This window comes from Carlito syrichta, unplaced genomic scaffold, assembly GCF_000164805.1.
Source record: "Carlito syrichta isolate Samal-C Ts95f unplaced genomic scaffold, Tarsius_syrichta-2.0.1 Scaffold308845, whole genome shotgun sequence".
Classification (NCBI taxonomy): Eukaryota; Metazoa; Chordata; class Mammalia; order Primates; family Tarsiidae; genus Carlito; species Carlito syrichta.
In genome coordinates, this window is record NW_007252941.1 from 315274 (window position 1) to 334337 (window position 19064).

Sequence of the window (19064 nt, forward strand, 5' to 3'; positions counted from 1 at the left end):
GACCTGGAAGCAACCATGCTGCCCATCAAAAGAGGACTGGATTAAAAAAGGTGGTACATATACACGATGGAATACTATGCAACCATAAAAAAGAACAAAATCATGAATTTTGCAGCAACCTGGATGGAACTAGAGTCTATAATACTGAGTGACCTCTCACAAAAACAAAGGTCCAAGTATAACATGTTCTCACTCATATAATGGACTTTGAACATCCAACCTAATATTATAAGAAAATGATTGACAGTTGTGGGAAACTATGGGGGGGGAGGGAGATGGGATTAACAGTAGCAAATATCTGCCTGGGGATGGGGAAGCACCTCTTCTTATCAATAGGGTGCCTGAATGAAATGTATTTGTATACCTAACCCTTAACTGTACCCCACAACATCATAATAAAAAATATTAATTATAAAAAAAATGTATCTAACATTTTCATTAAGCCTTCTTATTAATCCTTTTTATAAAACTTTTTGAATGATCCTTGTTCAAATATAATCTCTATGTATGTTTTTTATTTTGTGGAATAGTAGGCTACTGTTTTCTTTGTTGTTTTTTTCTTACAGCGGAATACTTTTTTTTCAAAGAAAATCTTAAAGAGAAACCCAATTACATAATATGAATAAGAGTGGGGTTATTGTGCTTGAAGGGAGGATGGGAAGTTGGAACTCTATGTGCTAAAGTTTACCCTCATGCACTAATATATGACACACAACTTCTCTAGATCAACACTTCTCTTTTTTGTGTGTATGAGTTGGAGTCTCACTCTGTCGCCCAGGCTGAAGTGCACTGGCATGCTCATGGCCACTGTAGCCTTACTTGCTGAGCTCATGTGATCCTTCTGACTCAGACTTCCAAGTAGCTGGAACCACAGGCATGTGCCATCACACCCGGCTAATTTTTTTGATTTACTGTAGAGATGAGGTCTTACCACATTGTCCAGGCTGGCCTCAAACCCCTGAGCTCTGGCAATCTTCTTGCCTGGCCTCCCAAACTGCTGGGAATACAGGCTTGAGCCAGAGTGCCTGGCTGATCAACACCTTTCAAACACTGCACAACAGTATTGTTGTGAATTAAAAAGAACAACTTTTTATATATGTAAGCAAGTGATCAAGAAGAATTCAGACCAAGAAAGTTCCTTCTCACAAGCTTTCCATACCTACTAGATTTAAGTCATTAGCTACATTCATTACAAAATGGGAGATGGTGACACAAGCCCAGTCAATATGGATTAGAAAATCTCTTATGTATTGAAGTATTGGCCATCTTCTCCATATATGTCTCATAAATGGATAAAATTAATATCTATTGTGTTATGGACTTTATATATATTTTTAATATTTTCACAATAGGCCCGTGAGGTAAGTTCTAACAACCACATTTTAGGGATGGCAAAACATGCAAAATAATCGCTACAAACCTCATATTACAAAGACACATTAAAAAGAAAAAACTGGAAAGATCTTCCTCAAACATTAGTTTTAAATATTTCAGATTTTAAAAAAGAGCACAGAGGTCAGGAGCAATGGCTCATGCCTGTAATCCCAGCACTTTGGGAGGCTGAGAGTTACTGGAGCCCAGGAGTTCAAGACCAGCCTGGATTGTCATTTCTACAAAAATCAAAAAATTTGCCAGGCAAAGAATTGTCTGAGCCCAGGAGGTGGAGACTACGGTGAGCTGTGATTGTGCCACTGCACTCCAACCTTGGTGAGAATGAGACCCTGACTCAAAAAATAAAATAATAAAAAAGAGTTCAGGAAAAGATATGTGGAGGAAAACACTGAGAAATAAATTTGGAAAAGTAGGTTAGGATCAGATTATGGAAGATATTAAATGCAGTCTGAGAAGTTTGAACTCTAGGCAATAAAGATGCATGATTTTTCATTAAATAACATTATTAATGTAGTGCTTTGAAGGAAAGGCTATTTGGCAGGAGTATGCAAGACAAATTGGAGGACACAGAAATGACTGTAAACAAGGGTACCAATTAGAGACTACTGCAATAGGCTTGCAATTAAATCATAAAATTGGTGAATATGAAATGGAAAGGGACTGCACTATATTACAAAAGAAAAATTAGTACAGACCTGGTGGCTCAGTAGATATGGGAATAGTGAAGGGAAAAGGAGGAGTAAAAAATGATTTAAATGTCAAATCCAAGTGGTTCAGAGGAAATGATCAGCTCAGAAGTATCACATTAACATTTTTGTTTGTTTGTTTGTTTTTCTGAGTTGGAGTCTCACTTGGTCGCCCGGGCTGGAGTGCACTGACACACTTACGGCTACCACAGCCGCAACTTGCTGCACTCAGGTGATCCTTCTGCCTCAGTCTTCCAAGTTGCTGGAACTACAGGCGTGCACCACCATGCCTGGCTAATGTTTTTATTTACTGTAGAGACGAGGTCTTGCCAAGTGGCCCAGGCTGGTCTCAAACCCCTGGGCTGAGGCAATCCTCTCACTCTGGCCTCGCAAAGTGCTGGGATGACGGGTCTGAGTCACCGCACATGGCCCACCTTAACACTTTTATGGAGACATTATTAATGATGATGATAGTAGTAGCAGTAGTAATAATACAACAATGATGACACCTAATACTTCTACAGCATTTGTTGTTTACCAGGTATTATTCTAATTACTTTACATGTCATTTATTCACTAAGTTTTCACGTTACTGTAAGATGGTTAGTATTGTCCCCTCCTCCTTTTTTACAGATGAGCAAATCAAGGTACAATTTGCCTTGGTCACACAGCTAGCAAGTGATGAAGCTTAGATTTGAAGCCGGGAAGGTTGAATCCACAGTTCATGCTTTTAATCACTACTATCGCTGAGAAGAGGAGCTTAGTAAGGAAAGCTTTCACCCTTCTCCTACAAGCTTCCCAAGAGTATACTCCTATAGTCTTTATGAAGAAAGATTTGGATTGGGTACAGTGAATTTTTAGAAATTTTCTCCTGCTGTATTATCTTTTCTCTACTGCTAAGTCTTTTGGGAAAAATATTCTCTTTTAAGATTTCACTTTATCCCACTGTCTGAAGGCTAGGCAATGGTCATCACAACACAAGTAAGAGATAACCAGATAACAGGTGCTTCCTGATTATAGTAAACAAGTATTCTTGCAAAAAAAAAAAATTCTATGTGAATCTGATCAAACTACTAATTTACAAAAATACAAAAGACAGAGGAAGGAACATGTTACATGAGCCATGGCGATACAGTCAGCAAAAATCTAGACTATGGGAAACTCTACAGGTCAAATGACTTGTTACGTCAACAACTAAGCAACTACCTCCCCCCAGCCCCCCACACACATGTAAAATGAAAGGAAACAAATTAAAAGGAGACTTAAGACTGCATGTGGTGGTTCATGCCTGTAATCCCAGTACTTTTCGAGTCTGAGGAGGGAGGACTGCTTGAGCCCAGGAGCTCAAGATCAGCCTGGGCAACACAGTAATACCTCATCTCTACATAAAATTTTAAAAAATTAGCTGAAAGTGGTGGTGTGTTCCTGTGGTCCTAGCCACTTGGGAGGCTGAGGCAGAAGGATCATCAGAGCCCAGGAAGTTGAGACTGCTGTGAGCCATGATCTTCAGCTTGGTGACAGAGTGAGATGCCAACTCAAAAAAAAAAAAAAAAAAAAAAAGATAGACTTAAGAGACATATCAAAAAATTGAAGTATACAGTCTTTGTCTGGACTCTGATCGAATTTTTAAAAATGTGAGATAACTGAGCACACTTAAGCAATTGATATTAACAAACCTTAAATTTCTAGCTGTGATAATAGTATCATGGTTTTATTTTTTAAAAAACCTTATCTTATAGAGTTCCAACTGAAATATTTATAGATGAAATGATATAGCTGTGATTTATTTCAAATTAATGGGTATGGAAGGACTCAGGTATAAGGTATATAATGTAGGTAACAAGACTGAGCATGAGTTGTTAATTTCTGAAGTGAGTGATAGATACACAGGGTCTCATTTGTATACTTTAGTATATATTTAAAATTTTTGACAATAAAAATATTTTAAAATTTACCTTGGATCTTTAATTTTTTTTTTAACATACAAATATTTTGTTAGATATGATGTCCATATATATTTTCTAAGAAAAGATACTATAAAATATGATTATTGGGGTTCAAAAAATGTCCTTACTTACCAGTGGCTCCAAAGGCATCTAGACATTCCAAAGGTTTTCGTTCCTCAGCCAAAGCAGCCAATGTACAGAATATTAACTGCCTAGAAGAAAGAAATGATCTGGAATAATCTTACTTTACCATGGTTTCATCACTGTAGATTTTATTTCATGTAAAAATAGTGAAAACTGGAGTTCCTAGTTACTGTACAAACTACTTTGAAAAGAAATGTAATAACATATTCCCAATGTAATATGTAAGAACTAAAAATATGTGAAATTAAACTACGAATTTAACTAGATGCCATTAATAAGCATTTATTTATTTATTCATACAATTTGCCCACAAAAGCACTAGCCTATTCAGAAATTATAAAAAGCTAGACCTATTTTATTCTCTGATAAAGAAACTGGCTTGGTAGAAAAAAGAAAGGAAAAAAAAATCCTTCTGAGAAAACAGATTATTTTTATTCTGCACTTAGTTTTAAATTTCAATATATTAGAATATCAAGGTTAAGAGAAGATACAGTTACAATTTTTAAAAAATATCCCATAGCCCAATATTCAGTTTATCTTACCGATTTAGTTTCATTTTGGGATTAAAATAGGAATCTGTTTTCTGAGGTACAGAATAGTTGGGACACACTTGTACATCCGTGTCTGTCTCTTTTAAAATTTCCTTAGATGGTTTAGCAGTAGAAGCTAAGATGGGGGGGGGGAAAGATTTCCATGAAAACATAAAATAATTCGAAACATCTAAAACAAGATACACTTTGAAAAATAACTTCATATTAATTTGTGTTAATTCAAACAGTTGGGTAAATGTAAAAATAACCAAAACTAAAGCACTGTCTCCACAAAAGAGTAGCACTCAGTTAAGTATTTGGTGAATAAAAGAAAGTTAGCTTAAAACCTTGAATGCCTAGCATATCAACACATCTGTGTTATGATACCAAAAAGCAATCACCCTAGGATAACAGAAAATCCTAAAATACCTTTACGATTCATCAAACACTACCTAGTGTTTGCTAAATAAGTTTTATTGTGGTATAGTCGTTAGAAAATGAGTATCTCTTTCTTAACTGCACTTCACTAAAAATCACATTATTTCCTGAACATGCTAGACTTCAGAATACTTTCTCATAATTATGATTTGAAATCACAAATTACACTAAAATACGTTCAAAGTAATGAAAAAAATGATTCTACATTTAATATGAATTAGAGCCATTTAGCTATACACTCAAATGAAATATTTATGTGTATATATGTGTGTATGTTTTAAATATTTATGAAATGAGACATATTTAGAGAAAATAACAGATCTTTTAAGTTTGAATTTCTTGATAATATTACAATCAGAATATTAACTAAATGGCAACCATATTTCTCCTTCTACAATGTCAAATAATATCAACCTTCCCTACCATTGTGCTATACATCCTTCTATACCTACTGAAGAGAAATCACATCTTACAAGATCAGTCTTTCTCAATCCAGGTTCTGTGAGAAAATTAAGCTTTACAGAAAATCAGTTCCATGATTATTCTTTTCTTTTAAGAGAGGGAAGGGGAGGGAGGTCTTTTATTTTATTTTATTTTTTGAGACAGTGTTTAACTCTGTTGCCCAGGCTGGAGTGCAGTGAGTGGTACGATCCTGGCTCACCACAGCCTCAAACTCCTGGGTTCAACTGATCCTCCTCCATAGCCTCCTGAGTAGTTGGGACTACAAGCAGGCGCCAACATGCCTGACTAATTTTTGTATTTATTTATTTATTTGAGTTGGAATCTCTCAAGCTGTTGCCCAGGCTGGAGTCCACTGGCATGCTCATGGCCACCGCAGCCTCAACCTGCTGGGCTCAGGTGATCTTTCCACCTTAGCCTTCCAAGTTGCTGGAACTACAGGTATGCATCACCATGCCTGGCTAATTTTTTGATTAATTGTAGAGATGAGGTCTCGCCAAGTTGCTCAGGTTGGTCTTGAATCTGCAAGCTCAGGCAATCCTGTCACCTCAAACTCCCAAAGTGCTGGGATTATAGGCATGAGCCACTGTGCAGGCCAATTTTTGTACTTTTTAATAGAGAGAAGGACTCATTATGTTGCCCAGGCTGGGTATTTTTGTTTTTAAATTCTTTTATTTTTTGAGTTGGAGTCTCACTCTGTCACTCAGACTAGAGTGCAGCGGCTGCTCTCGGCCACCACAGCCTCGACCTGCTGGGCTCCGACGATCCTTCTGCCTCAGCCTTCCGAGTAGCCGGAAATACAGGCATGCGCTACCACGCCTGGCTGATTTTTTGATTTATTGTAGAGATGAGGTCTCGCTGCCCAGGCGGGTCTCGAACCCAGGGGTTCAGGCAATCCAACCACCTCAGCCTCCCAAAGGCGCGGGATTACAGGCTGAGCCACCAGCCCGGCGTTTTTAAATTCTTAAAAGAATGGTACATAGTACTATTCTAGACTTAAAGAAGTTAATCATTACATACAAAGGACGCTTTAGGCCATTAGGACTTAATTTAGTTGTTCAAAAGGGATCCCTATGTAATTACAAGCTATTAATGATTTTTTATCGGCTGGGTTTGGTGGCTCAGTCCGTAATCCCAGTGCTTTGGGAGGCTGAGGTGAGTGGACTGCCTGAGCCCGCGGGTTCAAGACCAGCCTGGGCAACTTGGCGAGACCTCTCTCTACGATAAATCAAAAATTAGCCGGGCATGGTAGCTCGCACCTGTAGTTCCAGCTACTTGGAAGGCTGAGGCGGAAGGATCGCCGGAGCCCAGCAGGTAGAGGCTGCAGTGGCCAGGAGCAGCCACTGCACTCGTCTGGGCAACAGAGTGAGACTCCATATCAAAAAAAAAAAAAAAAAAAAAAGATTTTTTATCAGTCAGGATGATAAACGGTCTTTCCTTCATGCTACATCTTTTTTCTAGAGTTTTCCAACAAGAATTATAACAGTTATTGGTGTACAAGTTGTCATTAGAAATACAATTCTATAATCTTGTATTAAGATACCTATATTTATTTAAGTGTCACTTGCTTTTTTTCTACATGATTTATTAAATATATCTGTTAAGCTGAAAACAATTCAATGCTATTGAAAACTTTTACAGAAATACACAAAAACCTGTAACAATGGATTAGCAGTAAACTAAATTATTTGGTTAAATCAGTGTATTTTATTTGCCTGATGGCTGAAAAGAATAATTGAATCATTATTATTTAAAGGTTTACTTATTATACGTTAATAAGATTGCTCAACTTACCAGCAATATACTTGGATTTAGACTCTCCTTTATTCACATGGCGCCTGACGTGTCCTAGCATATCAGTCCTTCTGGTGATTGTTGCTGAACAAATGATACAATGATAATGGGCGCCCATTTTATTGGATATCTAGCAAACAGAGTATGCAATTTTAAAAAGTTACTAAAACAATAAAATAGTAGCATAAAGTTGCAATTTATGTATGTTTGTATGTCTTAAGTTTAATGGTATAGAAGAAAATACTACTTCTGTCATTAATGTAACTTACTTATATTTATGTGTGCTTTTTAATCTTACTTTACAACAGGCAAAAAGTTTGATTTCTTAGTTTTTCCTATTCATTCCAATCAGCAAATACTTGTATTTTCTATACGCTGCATATATAAATGGTGTAATGTTAGTAGTAGTGTGCTGGTAAATGTTTAACAACTGCCTCTCCTGGAAATTAAAGCCCTGATTTGTAGTATCTGCAGATCTCTGTGGTATAAATCCTCTGCCATGGTCAATTTCAAGCCATAATTGTCACAGATTTTAAGCTACCAGTATGACATCACTAAACGTGAATTTAGGAAGAGATTTGAAGTATTACACTGTTATAGAGCATTGCTACCATGTAGATATAATAGATGTAAATAATTGTAAGTGCACAAATAATATTAAAGTGCAATATTAAACAATGAGAAGAGATGACATTTGTTTTTAAGTATAACTCATTCGCTTTTAAGTTTATATAACTACATTTTTAATGATGACCATATTTAACAACCATTTTGAATTATTTCTGAAAATCTGAGTCAGCACTGGTACCCTTCTGAACATTAGGGGCATAATGAGAAGCCTATTTTTCCAAGTAAAGAAATTTTCACTTCTTAATTTCTCATTCAGCTGAGAACAAGAAGACTACTCTAATGGCTCTTACCCAGTTTTGATGCCTTTTACTTTTAGTGCTCCTATTTACTTGGGATCTTATGACCAAGAAGAAAATAGTCAAAAACATTATACAGGGGTCCTTATGGTACTGTGGTTTATCATATTCAAAATATTGAGTTGATGGACCAGGCACTATCTTGACTACTACTTAAAACACACTTTTCCTCAACATTCTTTTGACCGTTTTTAGTGACCCAAAAGAAGAATTAACAATGAGAACTTAATAAGTTTATATGCATGCAGGATAGTGTCAGTAATAAATTTTATACTTTGTATTGTTCGTATTCCCTATAGGTCAAATCTATCCTAAAAATAAACACATGCGTTTTTTAAAAAATTGATTCAGATTTCAGAAAGTATCTTTATTCTGTAAAGTTAAACTTAAAAGTGTATGGCGAGGATGAATATACAACCGAAACATACTGAGATATATACTAAATCACAGAAATTAAAGCTCTTATTCCATAATCAAAATTTATTTCAAAAGAAAAAAACTACTCTATTTACAATTTCCATTCCAAAATTAGTAAATGGGTTAATTTTCATTTTGAACACAAGAAAGCAATTTATCTGACTGAAATTGAAAACTATCAAATGAGAAGTTCAATAGAGCAATCCTTGTTTTTTTTTTGAGTTGGAGTCTCACTCTGTTGCCCAGACTGGAGTGCAGTGGCCGCTTCCGGCCACCACAGCCTCAAACTGCTGGGCTCCGGCGATCCTTCCACCTCAGCCTTCCAAGTAGCCGGAATTACAGGTGTGCGCTACCACGCCAGGCTGATTTTTTGATTTATTGTAGAGATGAGGTCTCGCTGCCCAGGCGGGTCTCGAACCCGCGGGCTCAGGCAATCCACTCACCTCAGCCTCCCAAAGGCACGGGATTACAGGCTGAGCCACCGAGCCCGGCAATCCTTGTTTTTATACATTCATGTTTTTCTTATTATGATAACCTGAAAGAACTCAGATACAGAATTTTAAAGTAAACTACAGTGCTGAACATGTACATTTTAGTTTTAAACTAATTAAAAATTATATTTTCTTTAAAAAGGACTACATTTAAAAATAAAAATCTAATATCTGATTACCTGTTCTCCAATAATGTTTGGTTTAACCGGTCGACAAGGTAAGTGACAGATGCACATCCTGTAACCTAGAATGAGGAATGGCTGGTTGACACACCACTGTTCATTAAATATTCAATTATCAATAATTATAAGCAAATTTTATGAGAAATGGAATTTCCTTATATTTATGTCATAATTACTCGAATGACATTGCTTTAGCTTACACATTTGTTATAGATGAGATATATATAAATATGCATATACATATATATTTGCATATTTATGTGTATACATAAATATGCAAATATACACACACACAAATACAGGTTCAAACTCTGGTTCTGCCATGACTGTTTTATCTTAGATTAGTCAATTAGCTTCTTTGAGACACAGCTTTATCATCTATTCTTGGCCACACTTGACTTTTTCCTAGGCTTTACCTTCTTTGCCTTATGCTATATTTGCTGTTATTCAGACCCTTCTTAATCTATAAAGCACTATCTTGGTTCTCTTCCTACCCTTCCTAATCTTCTTTATAGATTCTCTTCTTTCTCTCATACCCTAAAATGTAGGTATTCGGTAGGCTTGGTTGGCTATATGACTTTTTTCTATTTCCTTGGTAACTTAAAACACTTTTTATAATCTCTTTTGTGGAAAGGAATCCCAAGTTACAAGTCTAGTTACTAACTCATTCCTGAGAGCCAGATCCCTAGTTCCAATTGCAAATTAAGGTTATATTATTATCTGGTCAGTATCTCAAAAACCTACCTGTCAAGACTACATCCATCATTTCCACTTAAATCAGGTCTCTTTACCTTTTTTTTTTAAATGATAATGCCTTATAGTCCCTCCTATTGCAAAGCCTGTAAATCATCTCTTTTCTTCTTATACCTTGGATTCAATCATTTCTTACTTGTATATGTTGAAGTGACCCAAGACTTAGTCCTGGATGACTTCTTTTTTCTATCAACTTATACTCTTATAGTTACTCATCCAGTCTCATGGCTTTAAATACCATTTGTACTCTGAAAACTTCCAAATGTACATCTCAAGCCTTAACTTCTTACTGAAGCTCCAGATTCACATACCCTGTAGGCTACTTGACATCTCCATTTAGATGCACCTCACCCATTACATGTCTAAATCTCTGGAACTGGCCTTCTTTACCATACCTGGTCCTAATACAGTCTTCTCCAGTTCAGTAAAGTTCAACTCCATTCTTCTAGTTGCTCAAATCACAAACCTAAGCATTTTTGGCTTTCTCTCACATATCACATTCATTCCTTCAGCAGACCTTGTTGTTTCTACCTTCAACATATTCGTCAACTACTTTGAGCCTGCTAAGACAGAAACTATCACATCTCTAAGATCAAAATCATGTGAAAAAACCCAACAGCTTAATGTACGTGAGAGCATCACATCCATAAGCGAGTGAAGAAATATCATAAGCCACTTAAAAGAAGAGAATAATTTGGAGGAAAGACAAAACTTAAAAGCTAAACAATGGTCCAAATAAAAAGAATGTCAATGCTACCTTTTTAATTAAAATGAGAATTTTATATTTTTGACATGAAGTAAATATGGTTTACTGTATGTTATACATAATTAAGCTTAAAAGACTGAATGGCCCCTAAATTAATCTCTAATTCCCTTTTCCTTATCTAACTAGTGAAAACCTGTTACCAGTACCACTATGAAAATAGTTCGGCTTCTTTTCTGGGTATCTTTTTACTAGCTGCTTCAACCAGTTTGACTGAAACTCCAGATAACTGTATTTAACAATTTCTATATTCACATAATCATATACAAATATAAATATACATAAGTCTAAGATTGTTATTTAGGTTTTTTTGTTTTCAAGGGAGGGCTTTTCATTTTATCCAAATGGAATATTATAAAATCTTCCCCATATATTTTTGCTTTATTAGTACCTTATCGTGGAAATATTTCTAAGTTAGCTGGTACTTATCTGATGTATTCTTTCAAATGGCTGCATAGTATTTGATAATATGTACATTCCATAATTTATCAAACCAATCCTTTTAATTCAAAGTTTTTGTTACTAAGTACATGCTGCAATGAATATCCTTGTACATTTATGCTTGTCTGTTGCTTCTTTTACTTCTAAGGCACTAATAGAAGAGAAACTACCTGGTGGATGAATACGTGTATTTTAAATTTTAAAAGATGTTTTCCAAAAAACGCTATAATAATTCACTACCTCAGATTCTAGGAAGTCTTTTAACTTGAAAAGATCTCATTTTCTGTTCTTGAACTTTATCCTTTTCATTATGAAGCCTCTTATTAAGTTTATTCTCCCAAATTGTGTCATTTTTATCATTATTACAATTGACATTTAAAAAATAATTCATTTACCTAGAGTAAGAAAAGCCTACAATTTCTGAATATTTACCTTATATTCCACCACCATTCTGAATACTCTTCACTCTAGCAGTTTTTTAAGCCATCAGCAGGAAAAGAGATGTTATCTTGTCTTTTCCAATATTCATACCATATGTTTTTCTTGTTTTACTACATTTACTATATCTTCAAAAATATATGTAAAATAGTAGTTGTTTTACTACAAAAGGTAAAGTATAACTTATTAAAACATTGTTCAATAAGCAACATAGACTCTCAGGGTCAAAGAGAGTACCCAGTACAAAACAGATACTTAAAAACTGGTAATAAATGTTAAATTGCATATACATTAGTTTTTCGCAAGCAAAAAATACTAACCTTCAAATTCAACTGAGACTTTCCAGTGTAAATTCTGAAGATGACGACGAAGCTTGTGGCTGTTACAAGCTCTGAATTTTTCCTTAGGGCACAATGGACAAACCTGTTTGTTTCCTTAAACACAGAAAAGTAATTAAAGCACAGACTATACTCATTATTAATGCCTGGATTCAGCTACAAAAACACTTAACAGGGGACTCGCCTTCCTACTTCTTAGATAAGGTCCTTCTAAATTTTAGGGAGAGGTCATTATTTCTGACCCAGAAGATATTAATAATAATTGTTATAGAACATTATCAGTTTTTTTTTAATAACACTACAATTCTCTGCTCTGTAGCTAGCTGATGCCCTTGCTGTCACTGGGATTACAGAGGTTAAGGAGGTGATAAACTGTATGATACCCTTCCAGCCAAATTTCTGCCACAGGGAGCATCACTCTATACTTTGGACAGGGAAAAGGACAGCAATTATCACATTCCCAGAAGGACAGGGCTGGGCAGAGAGCATAAGTAACTGATTATTTAATTAGAAGTATAATGTAATTATTTAATTAGAAATGTATCGCAAATAAAAACTGAGTATATAATTAAAATCTCGAAATCAGGTTTTAAGCACTAAAATATACAGTAACAATCAATAACTCATTTAATAATTGTTTTTGAGTCAGGGTCTCACTCTGTCACCCAGGCTAGAGTAAGGTGGCACCATCACAGCTACCGCAGCCTCAATCTACTGGGCTCAGGTGATCTTTCTGCCTCAGTCTTCTAAGTAACTAGGACTAGAGGCACATGGCACCACACTGGTCAATTTTTTTATTCTTTGTAAAGATAAAGTCTTGCTATGCTGCCCAGGCTAGTCTCAAATTCCTGGTCTCAAGCGACCCTCTTGCCTCAGCTTCTCAAAGTGCTGGGATTACAGGGGTGAGCCACTGCGCCAGGCCTCATTTAATAATTGTTAATACAAGAAATATCTTTCATGCATAGCACAATACAAGTCAGGTACAATTTCCTTTTTAAAGTACATTGTCTACTTAAAGTATGAGGTTTTCTTGAGGATAGAAACCAAATACTAAGGTTAGCAGAGGAGAAAGAGAGGCGTGTGGTGTATACTAGCTCTAACCTGCCTGTCTTTTACATGAGAGAATATTAATCTCTACGTTACTTAATACACTATTTTTGGAGATATCTGTTACTTGTAGCAAAATGCAATTCCTTACTTACAGAACACACAGTCTTTAGACATCCATAAGACTGCAATTTTCCTAAGGGTTTGCAAAATGACTTATTCCTACAGCACCACTGCACATAGGCTATTGTTACAGTTCAATAGAAATAAACATGTCTTTTGTTAGCAAACCATTTTCATGAATTGAAACATGATAAATTATTAGAAATTAGGAAAAAATAAAGCCCCAAACATGGAAATACCTGCATCAAGATTATCTGAGTTCAGTGAAGTGGCAGAATCAAAATCCCCTTCAGTTACAAAAGCCAACTTCTCCAGATCAGCGAGCTGCCTTTGAATTGAGATGTGTCTCTCTGAAATAAAATTTTAAGAATTAGAAGAGTATGCTTTAACAATTTGTACTCCAGTTCCATTTTTATCTGATCACATTATACAGAAGTTTATTTCCTGTAACATGGTGTCCTAACACCTAGATAGGGAATACTGCCACAACTCAGTTTATAAAACAAGTGCGTTTTAGAATGTAGAGTTGAGGGACTGCCGGTGCAGTGGCTCATGCCTGTAATTCCTGCACTTTGAGAAGTGGAGGCGAGAGGATTGCCTGTTAATTCCAGCATTTTGGGAAGTGGAGGCGAGAGGATTGCCTGAGTCCAGGGGTTCGAGACCAGCCTGGGCAACTTGGAGAGACCTCATCCCTACAATAAATTAAAAAACAAAGCCAGGTGTGGTGGCGTGCGCCTGTGGTTTCAGCTACTTGGAGGGCTGAGGTGGAAGGATCACCTGAGCCCAACAGGTCAAGGCTGCGGTGGCCATGAACATGGCACTGTACTCCAGCCTGGGCGACAGAGGGAGACTTCTACTTAAAAAAAAAAAAAAAAAAGAGTTGGGAGACAAATCCATTGTATAACTTCACAGTTTTAAAATTTTATCTAATTAGTCAAAATAAGTCTACAAAAAAAAAAAACGCTTCTACCCTGAGAAAATGTGAAGAAGAAACATAACTTATGTTTTCTGTCTTCAAAGAACTTTCAATCAGGTGGGAGAGGTAAAAATCTTAACCTTTAACTACAATACTTTTAGGATGAAATGAGCACTAGAGGTAAAGGTAATCTGATTCAGGCATACAGAGGAAGGAATAATTAATTCTAACAAGTGACTTTGAGAATGTGTTTACTAAAGAAGTGCCATCTGACTGAGACTTAAGTTATGAACAGAATTTCAGTAAGTAGAGATTTGATGACTGGTCTTATAGCCTCTTGAACAAAGACGTGGTATAAAACATACAGCCACCCCTATCTCACCCTTGGCTGGAATGTAATATGTTTGGGGTGGGGATGGAGTAGGTAGAAAAATATGCAGCCAAAAATGTAGTACAGATCATGGAAGGCACAAAGTCTATGCAAGTTAGTTAGGACTTCTAAATATGTTTGACTTGTTATGATTGGGGGTATGGGATACATTCCTCAATACTGCTGGGCCCACTACTGATTAATATAAACAGGTACAATATGGAGTAAGGTACGGAGGCATGTAGGTATTTGTAAGAAAAATTAAGTAAAAATAATAAGAAAAGTAGATTCAGAAAGAATAAATTGTAAAGAGAATAAAGATAATGCTGAAGTCAAAGGAAAAGTCTATAAAAATAGAGAAATGCTCAACATTAAGTATCACAAACAGTTTAGAGGTCAAGAAAATAATACTGGATTTAGTATGTAGGAAGTCTCTGGTGACTTTTAAGAAAGCAGACTCAGTGAGGTGTTTGAGAATAGAAAAGAGACAGGAAGGGAAAAGAAAAACAGAAAATCAAGGTAGATTATTTTTTCCGAGAAGTTTGACAGTAGAAAAAACTAGATAGATAGGATTGTAATTTGCTTTTTTTCTTTTCCCAAGGATGGAGAGACCTGAATATAAGTGCAAAGGAAAGGAACAATTACAAAGTGGGAACCTGAACATATAATACTTGGAGAAGCTGACAAGTAGAGAGCCCAATGAGACAGGAGATGATGGGATAAACCACAAGGTCCTCCTATATTAGGTTATGTCATATTAGGTTATATAATTTACACCATAAAATTTTCAGCCTAGTGCAGTAATTTACACATAGCAGGCACTAAAGCGTGTTAAATAATTTTTAAAAATCGTTAAATTTTTTGGATGCAGTAGTAAACTATGTCTGTAATTTTAGAGCCAGGTGCAGTGGCTTACACCTGTAATCCCAGCACTTTGGGAGGCGGAGGTGAGAGGATTGCCTGAGCCCAGGGGTTTGAGACCAGCCTGGGCAATTGGCAAGACCTCATCTTTAAAATAAATCAAAAAATTATCTAGGTGTGGTGGTGCATGCCTGTGGTTCTAGCTACTTGGAAGGCTGATGCAGAAGGATTTCCCGAGTCCAGGAGGTCGAGGCTGTGGTGGCCATGAGCGTGCCACTATACTCCAGCCTGGGCTGGATGCCCAGCTTTATTTTATTCTTTTGAAGAGACAGGGTATTTTCTGTTGCCAAGGTTGGAGTGAAGTGGTGAGTTCATAGCTCACTGCAGCCTTTAATTTGTGGGCTTAAGGGATTCTCCTGCCTCAGTCCCCACAAGGTAGCTGAAACTATAGGCATGCAACACCATGCCTAGCTAATTTTTAAAACTTTTTTAAGAGGTGGAGACTCGCTGTATTGCGTAGGCTGTTCTCAAATTCCTGGCCTCAAGTCATATTCAGCCTCAGAGTAGCTGGGATATGAGCCACTGTGTCTGGCTTTTCACCTTATTTTTAAAGGAGCGAAACCAAAGAGCAACAAACACTATTTGGTTAATTTTTTCACCAAATATTTGGTTAATTTTTTCATACTGCTCAAGTGAGTTAAAATGAGATATAATTTCCATAATCGGGCAAAATTTTTTGTTTGATCAAAAACTTTTAATTGCTAGGACAATAATATTCATGAAATGAAACCCTGTGTACAAATCAATCTGATTTGTAGTCATAAAGACGTCTAACTTCCACAGTTCAAAGATCTGTGTATGTGAAATAAGATAAATGACATAAAGATGTAATTGTTGAAATTATTCTAGTAAATAGTACAAAGTAAGAGAAAGGAGTCTGGCAATTAGAAAACGAAACATCCTGTGGACCAATATTGAAGAAAACTCTTACAGATCTGTCTAAAAATTCATGAAATACCTATAAACATCTCTGAAATCACTTTCTGGTTCAAGATAGTAGATGTCAGACGATCTGCATGTAAAATCGCTCAACTTGCTTTTTGTAGCACACTAATAATCAATAGGCAAACCTCTTGTTAAACCAGATGAATTTAAGGCGTTTAGGAGGGTCTTTTACAACTTGTTACTTTTCCTAAGTTTTCAATTCTATTTTACACAGGTCATCTTCATCTTGCCTAGTTATGGCTGACTTCAAAAGACTAACTATACCAATTAAAAGTAATTTTTAAAATGTGGTAAAATATATTTTAGTTCAAATGCATTTCAGATTTCTCAATCATTAAATATTTGTCCCATTTTCAGGTTTCTCAACCAGTATATTGTCCTCAAGTTACATATTTGTAAGTTTTAAAATATATAAATCTTTCCAAACTACATTTAATATATTTTGGATGGTGGGAAGGTAGAGAAAGCATGCAATCCCTAAAGCTGGTGAACCACTTCTGATTAATATAAACAGAAAGAACCTGAAAATGAGGTGGGATGAAACATAGGAAAGTGTAAGCCCCCCACATCCCCAGGCCTCTTGGGTCCCCACCCACAGCAGCTGTGGGTGAAGAAATAAATCTAATTTTGCACCTGAAATCTCTGATCTTATTATATGACAAGCAGCCTACCTGAGGCATAGTGGTGTGACTTTGTCTTTCCTGTGATCAGCCCTACTCTTAACTCTGTAACAATTTGTATGCTGTTTCAAAATCGCAAAATAATCATATTAGACTATCATTATCAGTATTTCATAAACATTAAACTCAAAACTAGCCTAGAAGTAGGCAAGACGATGAATTAATTTAAGATATACACCAGAAAGAGCATAAAAGACAATTAGTGACCACAAACTACTTTGCTAAAAGAAGGTCATGAAGTCCTTCTTAGACCTTTACATACACAAACGTCCAGAAGATCCCTTAAAAAGTGTTCATCATCCATCTTTTAAATTCCTATATGGTCCAGCTAACCATCACTTAGAAAACATGCAAGCACATTCAGAAGACTTGTGATGGAACTCAATCGGCATTTATGTATGGGGAAGATATCCATAACTTAGTCAATTCTTTCCTAAACTATTCATCAGCCTCAAATTCTTTTTGGAAACAAGCTGTTGAAGAAAAGCAATGAGAAAGATCCATCTGAGTATGTCAAGGCAGAAGAGCCAGTTGACAGTAATGGTGTCTCAATCCCGGCAGCTGGGACCTACTATCGTCAACAGGCTACGATGTCACATCTGAAAGGACTCAGTCAACCAAGGACAGGGGGGCTGGGAGGGGAACTACCACATTATGCGTAACTTCCTATTTTTGTACTACAAAAAACCCCTTCCACGCAAAGGCTCTTCGCCTCATTACGACTCTCCCTCTGCAGCCCCCCTGCCCTCCACACACCCTTCACCGCGTCTCGCGGATGGAGATGCCGTCGCCCATCCGGTACCCCGGCTTTACCCGCTACACGGGTCCGTCCTCCCTCCCCCTCCCTTTTCCTAGACCTGCCTTTCCCCATAAAAGCCCGGCCGGCGAAGCAGAGCCTCCCCTACTTCCCAGCACGGCGCGCTTTCTCGCTTCTCCTGCGGCAGAAACATCTGGGCCTCCTGCACTTACTGCTTTCCGCCTCCTCAGGGGCAGAGGCTAGGGACTGGGACAGGGCCGGAGCCTGGGCCGGGGCAGGGGTTGGGGCTGGAGCCGCGGCCGGAGTCGGGGCCGAGTCCACAGCCGAAGCCGGGGCCGGGGTCGGGACCTGGACCTGGGCCACCTCCACCTCCTCCTTCTCCAGGGGCAGCAGCTCCTCCTCCGCCATATTCTCCATAGTTACCGCCTCCGCGCCAGGCCGGCCCGGGGACCAGGGGGGGCTCACGGCGGGGTGAGAGGACTGACGTGAGTGCCCACAGGGCTGGATCCAAGGAGTGGGAGAGCAATGGGGAGGGCAGGATGCGTGCAACAGACAAAAGACGAAGAACCAGTGACCGAATCTGCTAGACGAAAACAGAAAGCCTGAGGCAGCGGCTCCGGATCTCCGCCCGCTTCCCGGTCCGCTTCCCTTTCCCCGAGGCGTTACGACGCCACCACACACTGCGCAGAAGCGAGCTGGGGACGGCGTCCAATGAGGTAAGAGAGTTCCGTCTCCACCGTGCGTCTCCGTTCTCCGGTCACTCAGAACTCAACCAAGACTACAACACCCAGCGTGCACCGCGGCGCCGGGGGCGGAGCCGGAGTTCTGAGTCCTCCGAGGAAGGAAATGCGAATCTAACCAAGCGCTTTGGAGCTCTCGGGAGTAGCCGGGATTCGAGCGTAGAACTACATTTCCCATCAGACGTCGGGCTCGGGGGAGAGCCCCTTTCCCGTGGCCTCCTGCCTCCGGAGTCGCCGCCGCCGCCACCGGCGCTGGTGAGGTAGGAACTGCGGGGTGCGTTGACGTTTGGGTGGGCAGGTTCTCCCTCGTCCCCCGCCCCAAGTGGCCAAGCGGGCGGCCGGCCGGACCGGGGGACCGGGGGACGCAGGAGTCAGTCGGGTCTGGGCCGGGCGACTCTGTGGGCGGGTCCGGGACGAGCCCGCGCCG

At 38.2% G+C, this 19064-nt stretch overlaps 2 protein-coding genes across 4 annotated transcripts in view; one reads left to right on the forward strand and one right to left on the reverse strand.

The window, feature by feature from the left end:
* TRMT1L (tRNA methyltransferase 1 like) overlaps positions 1-18699 on the reverse strand; it is a 53016-nt gene extending 34317 nt beyond the window's left edge. The window contains exons 1-8 of one of the 3 annotated variants that reach the window (XM_021716582.1): positions 18234-18568; positions 18110-18143; positions 13548-13658; positions 12121-12234; positions 9403-9467; positions 7390-7519; positions 4711-4834; positions 4157-4236 (exon numbers count right to left, since the gene is read on the reverse strand). In XM_021716582.1, coding sequence (XP_021572257.1) covers positions 4157-4236; positions 4711-4834; positions 7390-7519; positions 9403-9467; positions 12121-12234; positions 13548-13658; positions 18110-18143; positions 18234-18314 — 739 coding nt within the window. In that variant the 5' untranslated portion in view covers positions 18315-18568. The other 2 variants (XM_021716583.1, XM_008066105.2) reach the window with 2 other exon arrangements.
* A 165-nt stretch (positions 18700-18864) lies between these two features.
* SWT1 (SWT1, RNA endoribonuclease homolog) overlaps positions 18865-19064 on the forward strand; it is a 124026-nt gene continuing 123826 nt past the window's right edge. Inside the window, exon 1 of the mRNA XM_008066106.2 lies at positions 18865-18897. The gene's annotated coding sequence lies outside the window, so the exon portion shown is untranslated. The remainder of the gene's footprint in view (positions 18898-19064) is intronic.